The 9,240-nt window shown below is 52.5% G+C and overlaps 1 protein-coding gene across 1 annotated transcript; it reads left to right on the top strand.

The window, feature by feature from the left end:
* The first annotated feature begins 337 nt into the window (after positions 1-337).
* On the top strand, positions 338-7,212 carry LOC102432846 (protein EFR3 homolog B-like). Its single transcript, XM_006109018.3, has 7 exons — positions 338-401; positions 1,138-1,265; positions 1,997-2,088; positions 3,480-3,528; positions 5,020-5,126; positions 6,418-6,467; positions 6,894-7,212. The coding sequence occupies exons 1-7, from the start codon at positions 367-369 to the stop codon at positions 6,997-6,999; spliced, it is 567 nt and encodes a 188-aa protein (XP_006109080.1). The 5' UTR covers positions 338-366; the 3' UTR covers positions 7,000-7,212.
* The last annotated feature ends 2,028 nt before the right edge of the window (positions 7,213-9,240 follow it).

The raw sequence follows: 9,240 nt of genomic DNA, 5'->3' as shown, positions 1-9,240 counted from the left end.
GACCTGTGCTCCATTTTCCAGGTTTAAAGAGAAACCACGTGTAACAGGTCACAGAAGCAAGAAAGAACGGTCCTCTTGGGAGCTAAGTCCCCTGCATTCGGAGGACACTTAGTGCATATGTGTCAGTGGGGAGAGCTTGAGCAGACCGCCCGGCTGCTCTGAGGGTCTCTGTGGTCTGAGTTTCTCCCTCAGAAGCCAGCTGTAGGGCGCTCTGCCACCGATTTGCAGGAGGGAGGAAACACTGAGTGGGCGGGAGCTCTTTCATTTGCTTGTTCGGAGCTCCCTCTCCCTGCTGCACCCAGCTCTTACCTTGTGATTCCTCCCAAACTCCAGGTGATAGAGACCAGGAAGAAAGAGGCCCCGTACATGCTCCCTGAGGACGTGTTTGTGGAGAAGCCCAGGTGAGGGGCGCACCTGGTACATGGTCCAGGAAATCAAAGGCAGCTGAGTAAGAAGGTGGGCGGTCGGAGGCAGGGGCTTAGGCTTCTATGGGCTCTAGGGCTGAAAGTGGAACCTGCCCGTGGCCCATAGGTCCTGGGTCAAGTTCAACAGGCATCGTGACTGTAATACACACCTTGAGCCATCTGGATGTGTTGTACCATACAGGTTATGTGATGCTCCCTCTGGGAGCTGTGACCAAGCCCATGGGGGAGGAATCCTGGAGCAATTGTTCCAGACAAGACACTGCCGTCAATCCAAGTGGCATTGTCAGACTGATGTCACTTCAGCATCGGAGGAACGCGAGGAAAAGATATTCTGGGGGGAAATGTCCAACACCAGGGGATGGCTTTATCAGTTATGGCCATCCACACAGCAGACGACTGCTAGCCCATTTACAGCGGTTTCAAAGAATAGTTAATGTGATATTAATGTGATATATTCACTATAGAAGAGGTACATGAAATAGATCACAGAACAGGAAGGGGGCGGTGGTTGTGTGTGTGTATGTGTGTGTGTGTGTGACTGAAGGATTCTGCTCGCTGAAGGTTATCTCTGGAAGTGGGACAGTGGGTGATTTTTTCCCCATTTGCATCTCCGTCATTTGGTATAATGAATGCTGCCTTTATAATAAGTTATTAGGAAATCATCCTCGTTGCCCACGGCTCTCACTTGCCTCTTCCCTCCCTTGTCGTCCAGGCTGTCTCAGGATCTTGATGGCGTGGTGATTGAGTTCCTCTTCCGCCAGAGCAAGATCAGTGAAGTCCTGGGGGGCAGTGGCTACAACTCAGACAGGCTCTCCCTGCCCTACATCCCTCAGCTGACAGGTATGGGCCCTGCTCAAGGCCTCCCAGGCCTGCCTCTGGCTTGTCATGGCCAGGTGAGGGCCTGAGTGTAAGGGACTTCGGTCGCCTTCCATGGCCCCTTGGATGTCACACAAGAGCTGAAAGGCACAGTGGAGATCCGTGGTGAGATCCTCTGGATTTCCCCACCTCCCCTCCTCAGTGCAGGGTCCTTAGAAGTAACTGGCCCACAAGATAGCCTGGCTTGCGGATGGGAGAGGCCCCACTGTGCCACACACGGGCTACAGAGACCCAGTTCTCTGTCACTGACTCCCAAGATGACTCCCGGCACCTCTGAGTGTCCATTTCCTTGACTGTAAAATAGGTATATTAACAGTCCTAGCCTTACAGGGTGGGTGTGAAAAGTACATAAAATAATGAAGGCAAATGCGCGTACTAAATGCTACACAAGTGACAGCCACTAGTGCTCTGAGCAGATGATGCTTGCCCAAGTTGAGATATGCTTTCTGCCCATACACAGCTTCTTTGTGCTCATCAAGGATTTCAAAATCTTAGCCCTAAAGAGCCGAACCCACCATCCTAAAATGGGCAGAGAAGGCCCAGCTGTAAAATCCAGCTGTAGACTCCACGTGCCCTGAGCCCTCAGAGGACGTGAACCAGGCAAAGGCAGAGGGCATGGGAGATGGTGCCAGGGGCAAGATCCTGCCTCGCTCCCCGATGGCTAGGAATCTCACTTCTGGCTTCTCCTTTCCCAGATGAGGATCGCTTGTCCAAGAGGAAGAGCATTGGAGAAACCATTTCCCTGCAGGTGGAGGTGGAATCTAGGAACAGCCCTGAGAGGGAGGAGGTGAGTGTCTCCCCCAGACACTGCCCTGGTGAAGCCCGGCATCCCCGGGGAGGGCACCTGCTCCTGCCTTCTATGCAGTCAAACACCCCATGCTCCAGGCCCCCCTAACTGCACAACACAGGTAAGGTTGCAGAGAAAGTAAATTTCTCAGGGAAGTCCAGTTTTCCTACTGTCATCCCGTAGACCACAGACATTTCCATGTGGAAGAAATGCTCTGTATCCACCTTCCTCCCTGCTGCACTCCCATGAGGATGTCATAAAAATCGCTCTTGAAAGACTTGTTGGTTGCCATTCGCCATTCACGGTGGAGACAAACATGCTCCATATTGGAAATCGGAAGGTTAATAGGAGAGATGAGGGCGAGGCACACCCATAAAGGTGCTCTTTTAAAGAGAAGGCTGCAGCTCAAACATCTCTCTCCCATCTTTTCTTGAGGGCTGTGAATATCTAGTCTCTGTCCAACTGAATATGTGCTATCTCCCCTGCCATTATTACTTCTCCCTCAGAAAATAAAGCAGATGTTCCCACGAGAAAGGGAGAATAAGGAATCGTAGTGGAAATTCCAAATGTACTTCTCAAATGGGAAAGAAATGGGGAGGGGACTGGGAGGAGGGAGAAAGAAGTGAGGACTTGGACAAGGAGACTTGTGGAGTTTGGAGCAGGGACAGTTTCTACCCACTAGGGCTGGTGTGGCCACGGAGGACAGTATGGACACCTAGTCTTTCCCCAAGGAGCAAGGAGAACTCATTGGGCTCGAGATCAAGCCTCCCTGTCGCCATGCCCTCAACCTTCACTTACTGGGGGAGACCTCCAGTCCTGGGCTTTTCAGAGCTTATCTGGAACCTTCCCATGGAAGGAAGGAGGCTAACTGGAGAAGTGAAATGAGGTTGAACCAGGCCCTTCCAGCTCTACAAGACTGGGAATCTCAAAAATGTTAGAACCGCAGCATGAGTTGGATGCTACTCCCCCACCCACATCCCTTAAGTCCTCAAAAATGTTATTCAGTTCTTGAAATTGACATTTGAGATTATATGGCCATCTGCAAATATAATCTCTTCTTCCAGTATTTTCTGTTAGGTATCTGAAGATTTTTTTTTTTAATTACACAGTGTTTTCCTCCCACTGGGCTTAATGGGACAAGCCAGGGGGAGGGGATAGTGGGTTCTTTTAGTCGAGACTCTAATGAGGGATTAGCCTCCCACCCCCGTGTCATTACTCTTGGAGAGCTTCTGGAGACCCTGGTGAGAAGGTGGGTGTCCTGGGGGAGTTTCTGCCCATTGGGACATTCTTTGAGAAGTGAAGGGGCTGCCAGGTAACTAAGGAAGCCAAGGCTACGTCCTCTGATTCCTCCCCCCGCTCCACCTTTGTAACACCTGCCCCCTCTCCCTCAGCGAGTACCAGCAGAGGAGATCACCTATGAGACGCTAAAGAAGGCCATTGGTAAGTGGGAGGCCCCCAGGGAGTCTGTTGGAGGGGAGGGCAGAGCTGGGTCTTGGTTGCAAGCGAGTGGGTGTGTGCAGCCCCATCTGCTGTCTTCCCGAGGATGATTCAGCACAGACTTGAGGGCAGACAGTGTGGCTTCGTCTGAACTCATCCCAACTCCCAAAGCTGCAGTGGGAAGTCCTGCTCTGGTGAGGGATCAGTGTTGCCCTGTGCATCTTAGGTCAGACAACCCTTTTTCTACTGACTGCTGCCTTTAAGGTAATCCACTGAGGGTTACAGCCAGTCAGGTAAAAAGCAGTTGTGTATAAAGACTTTGACTGTTTTTTGTTAGAATGTGATACAGAAGAACAAGTTGACCAATGAAATATATTAAGAACAAATCATATTAATATTTATTTTATAATGGCAACAGATTTCTAAAATATTTTTATTGATTTCAGAGAGGAAAGGAGAGGAAGAGAGAAAGAGAAACATCAGTGATGAGAGAGAATAATTGATTGGCTGCCTCTTGCATGCCCCCTACTGGGGATCAAGCCTGCAACCCGGGCATGTGCCCTGACCGGGAATCGAACTGTGACTTCCTAGTCCAGGGGTCCTCAAACTACGGCCCGCGGGCCACATGCAAATACAAATATTGTATTTGTTCCCATTTTGTTTTTTTACTTCAAAATAAGATATGTGCAGTGTGCATAGGAATTTGTTCATAGTTTTTTTTTAAACTATAGTCCGGCCCTCCAACGGTCTGAGGGACAGTCAGCTGGCCCCCTGTTTAAAAAGTTTGAGGACCCCTGTCTAGTTCATGGGTCCACACTCAACCACTGAGCGACACCAGCAGGCGGCAATAGATTTTAAAATGTAGTATTACGTCTTCTGTCTGAAGTACTTCAAATGAGAGAAGTTTTCTGAATGCTGATGACAAATTTTGTCTTCAAATGCCAGACCTTTTTTATTTTTGTTGTCATTGATGGTACTCCTGAAAGTACACGCTCTCTGCTTTCTTAAACAGTGAATGATGGACATATTTGAAACCCCTCCCCTTTTTTCTCTAACTCATTTTGGATACCAAGAGGAATATGTACACAGCTTCATACCACTCTGCCATAGGGGTTCTGGGCTGGCTTTTGTGGTCTATCTGGCCTTTCCATTGTAGATGTCGCTTTTCAAATCCCCCCTAGAGTACTTCCTATTCCAGGAACTTCCCGTTAAGAGTCCTAGTGGCAGTGCAGTTACGTGAGGCTTTAAAAGCCCAGCTTCAGGGTCTGCTCAACTGGTTCTCAAACCCTTACACAAGGAAGGTCGCTGAGCCCTCAGGAAAGGTCTAGACCTGCTGGGGCCACGTGATGGCACCACACCTTCCAGGCCACCACACCTGGCCCATCAGCAGAGGGGGAGCCGGAGCTGCGGTCACAGACTGAGCTCCCGGGAGGAGTCCACCCAGCTCCATGTCAGTGGGCAGGCCCTGTGGGCTGACCGCACTCTGTGCTGCAGTGGACAGTGTGGCGGTGGAGGAGCAGGAGCGTGAACGGCGGCGGCAGGTGGTGGAGAAGTTCCAGAAGGCGCCCTTCGAGGAGATCGCAGCTCACTGCGGGGCCCGGGTGAGTGAGGCACACAGGGCGAGCCCTCGGGGGCAATGGGTCCAGGGCCGGACGGGGTGGCTAGATCTTGGCACTTTAGTCACCCAGAGATTAGGGTTGCGATGCCAGTAGCACCCTGGCCCTACATTGCTTCCCCATGAACCAAAAGACTTGGCTATTGGCCATCCAGGCCTCCAGACCTCGCACTTTTCATGTAAGAAAGAAGTCCTGACCTCAGGAGCTCCTGCATCAGACAGACAGACAGACTATAATTATTATCATCATGGCAAGTGTGTACCTAGCGCTTTATCTGTGAGGTGTGCCAGAACATCTTACACCTGTTAGTTTATTTCATTCCCATGACTACTCTGCGCGGTTGGTGCCAGTATGACCGTCACATTCTGGAGTGATGGGGAAGGAGCCCATGGGGAAGGAAAGATGGCCACTGTTTGCCTCAGGACCCTGCAGGGAGGGGGTGAACAGCGGGCCTGGGAAAGATCTGAGAGAGGGGGCCCCGGACAAGGGGAAAGAAGGGCTCGTGTCTATACTTAAGGGAGGGGCACAAACATTTCTTGAGATTGATTTTCTATGCGAGGATTTGCTAGTCACAGTGTTCCTCTTAGTCACAATGAAATATACTTGTAAACATCCAAAAGTTACAAATAACTCATACTTGATTGTACTTTTTCCTCTCAATAAAAACACGTCTTTTTATTATACAATATATATTTCTAATATACGTATATATTTCCAATTATTGTGATAACTAACTATAATAATATATACATACATGTAAGTATAATGTCGATTGGGGGGGCCTATATTATCCTGACCTCTTGTCCCATCTCAAGAGGTAGATGCTGCTCATTTCATGAGCTCGGAGTTGAGGCCCAGGTACAGAACACGTGCCCAGCTCCCTCACGCAATCGGAGCCAGAAGGGACCAGAGGGCGCATCTTCCCTAAACCACCAATTTTGCACAGCTGCTTCTTTGGAGTTCAGAGCTGGAACCAGCTCTCAGCCTCCTGACTCCATACCCAGCAGGCGCTACCGTCCCACTTGGAGGAGCTAAGGGTCCTTCAAGAACTACTTGCTGAAGTCCTCCTGGTGCCCCAGCAGGCCATGGCCAGGCGGCTCTGCCTGACCTGAACCCATAGCCCGGGTCCACAGACAAGTGCTGGGAACGAGCCCCCACCATTCCCTTCCTGAGGCTGCACTGCCCAGACCTCCAGTGTGCGCTCTGGAGGGGTGGGCTCATGACCACCCGCAGCGGTGCGGGAACCCCTGCTGACTCCCCCTCTGTTTGTGTCTAGGCGTCACTGCTGCAGAGCAAACTCAATCAGATCTTTGAAATCACCATCCGGTAAGTGGCAGCCGTGGCCCGGGGACCCCTACCTCTGTGGCCCAGCGTTGGGCGCCCTCCCCGGGCTTCCTCTCACTGTCTTCAGTCCTCCTCTCCCCAGGCTCTGTCTCCAGGGCTGGAGTCAGCCACCAACTCTCCCCAAAAAGGAAGTTGAGACTAGAGAGGACAAGAGACGGCTCAGTGAACCCCGGAAAAGAGTCAGGGTTTTTGTTTCCCAGGCTGAGACTTGACTTTCTAAAGCAACATTGTCACTGTAGAGCCTGCCATGGAGCTGTAGATTCTAGAACAACTTGAAACCTGGGAACCCACAGAGTGACAAAGGCTCTGGTCCCGGTTCAGAGAGAAACACAAATCAGCTGCTCTCTTTGGTTGCATGGGGTGGGGTCCCGCTCCTCATCCCTTTCTCCTCCATGTGCTCCTGCCCAGGCCCCCGCCCAGCCCATCGGGAACCATCACCGCAGCCTACGGCCAGCCTCAGAACCACTCCATCCCCGTCTACGAGATGAAGTTTCCAGACCTGTGTGTATACTGAATTCCAAGAGGTGGAGCTGCTTGGAGGGGTGGGCCTGAGGGAGGGGCTCACCCTCACACCCCACCCCTACTACGTGCAAGTCTAACAGGGATCTCAGAAAAGGTCACCTCCCCACCTAAACAAGGTAGAGCCCCAGACCCTCCCGCTTCCCCTGTGTCTCCCCTGAGGGGTTGGCTACCTGCCCCTCTAGGACCAATAAGCCTCTCAACTGTTCCCTTTAGTCTCCTTTGTGTCAGCGAGGGGCCAAGAATTGGGGGTCTGAGCTCCTGCGGCTCCTGCAGCTCCTGCGTGGTGCGGTGGTGCAGCAAGTGAAAGGCTTTTATGGTGGGGGTGGGAGGGGGCACAGCTGCCATCCCCTGAGGCGGGGACTGGATGGAGACACCTGTTGGTCCAAGGACGCTGTAGACAGCAATCTAGAGAAAGCCAGGGGAGAGCTGGAAGCTGGGGGTCCGTTCTCCTCAGAGCACCCCCGCTCCGTCCTGAGGCCCTCAGGTCTCCTGCGTCTCTTCCACTCCCCCTCTCGCCCTGCCAGCTTCTCTTAGTGATTCTTTCTATTATTAATGGATATTGAGCCCTTATAACAGGAGCTGGGAGAGACACATGGGAGGGGGCAGCAAAGGATGACATGAAGGGCAGGTGGCTGCTGGTGGAGGGGCCTGCCTCTCTCTCCCCGCCCAGGCGGAGCAGGCAGAAGTGGGCACGTCCCTATTCTTACCTCCTTGGTTCAGAGGGAGCTTGCTTGGCCCTCCCATGGTTCTCTCCCTTCTGGATGTTTCTCCAAATTGAGCTCTCTCTCTCTTTAACACCTTTCTTCCTGTGGAGCCCCGTGTGTTTCTACAGCCTCTGGGTTGAGGGAGGGCAGGACCAGATAATCTGGTTCTAGGTGACTTGAGAGAGGAGCAACTGCAGGGCCGGGCCTGCCCACAGCACCTCCTGGGGAAGAGGCTCCTGGCCTGGCTGGGCTGGGGGGCGGGGTGGAGGTGGTGGAGGGGGGGCGGGCCACTGGGAAGGATGGAAAGTGGGGGGAGCACTTTGGGACTCAAAGATGTCAGAAGTCAACGAACGTTGTGGATGTTTCGTTGGAGGAAAGAAGGATCCAGCACCTGATACTGGAATGACTTTTTTCACTCTTTGGACAAAGTCTGGACCTCAGTTCCACCTGGCCAAGCTTGAGGCTGGGGGAGAGCGGTGGAAACCCCAAAGGGGTCCTGGCAGCCTGTCTGTGCAGAGGAGGAGCCAGGAGTCTGTTTGCTGTGCATTCCCTTCCCCTTTCTCATCCCCCCCCCCCAAGCCTCTGGCAGGACCTCCCCTGGGGCCCCAGGTAGTTCTTCTCTTCCAGTGGAACTTCCCATAACTGTTCTGACTGATGTAACTCACAGTAAGGTGTGAATGGCCAAATGATTCTTCCCTGAGAATTCATTTTTCTTTTAAAGAGAGAGGGTGAATAGATTCCTCGACCCAAAGGGATCCCTTTCAGGGTACAGTTTTAGGCTGTGTGGGGTGGGGTCGGAAGCAGACACCCTGGGGTCACACCCCTGCATGACCCTGTGCAGTGAGAGCCTGATGACCAGCCCAGACAGGTGTATTTCCTCAAATCGGGAGAAACGTAACAAATGCACTGCCCATTCCATGTGCAGCCTTCTCTGGGAGGGAAATCCAAATCTTTGTTTTTAATACATATTTTTATTGATTTCAGAGAAGAAGGGAGAGGGGGGGAGAGATAGAAACATCAATGATGAGAGAGAATCATTGGTCAGCTGCCTCCTGCACACTCCCCACTAGAGGGTTGAGCCTGCCGCCCAGCATGTGCCCTGACTGGGAATCGAACCCGTGACCTCTTGGTTCCTGGGTTGACGCTCCACCGCTGAGCCGCATCGGCCGGGCAGGAAATCTAAATCTGGAGCCACGAACCTGTCTTCCCATCGTATCCCCTGCTCGGCTTTGATGAGGAACTCTCTTTCTTTCTTGTGCCTCCTTGACTTTAGGGTCCACCCTCAGGGCAACTGCACCCTGAGCACTGCCCTTGGTCCCTGGTCCTGGGATGTGGGAGGCAGGCCCTGAGCTTCTTTCTAGAGGTGGCACTAGGACCAGAGACCTGCAGGTCCCCTCAGACGTCCCCCTGTCCCTCCCCAGCCCTCGCTGGGAACAGGGTGCAGAAGAAGGTGCAAGCTTCCCATTCTTCACACACTCAGCTGCTCCTTCCTCTTCTCTGTCTGAAGCAGCCCTTGCTTTCCGTCACAG

This window comes from Myotis lucifugus, unplaced genomic scaffold (genome assembly GCF_000147115.1).
Source record: "Myotis lucifugus unplaced genomic scaffold, Myoluc2.0 scaffold_5039, whole genome shotgun sequence".
Taxonomy (NCBI): domain Eukaryota; kingdom Metazoa; phylum Chordata; class Mammalia; order Chiroptera; family Vespertilionidae; genus Myotis; species Myotis lucifugus.
This window is presented reverse-complemented; position numbering and strand designations above follow the sequence as displayed.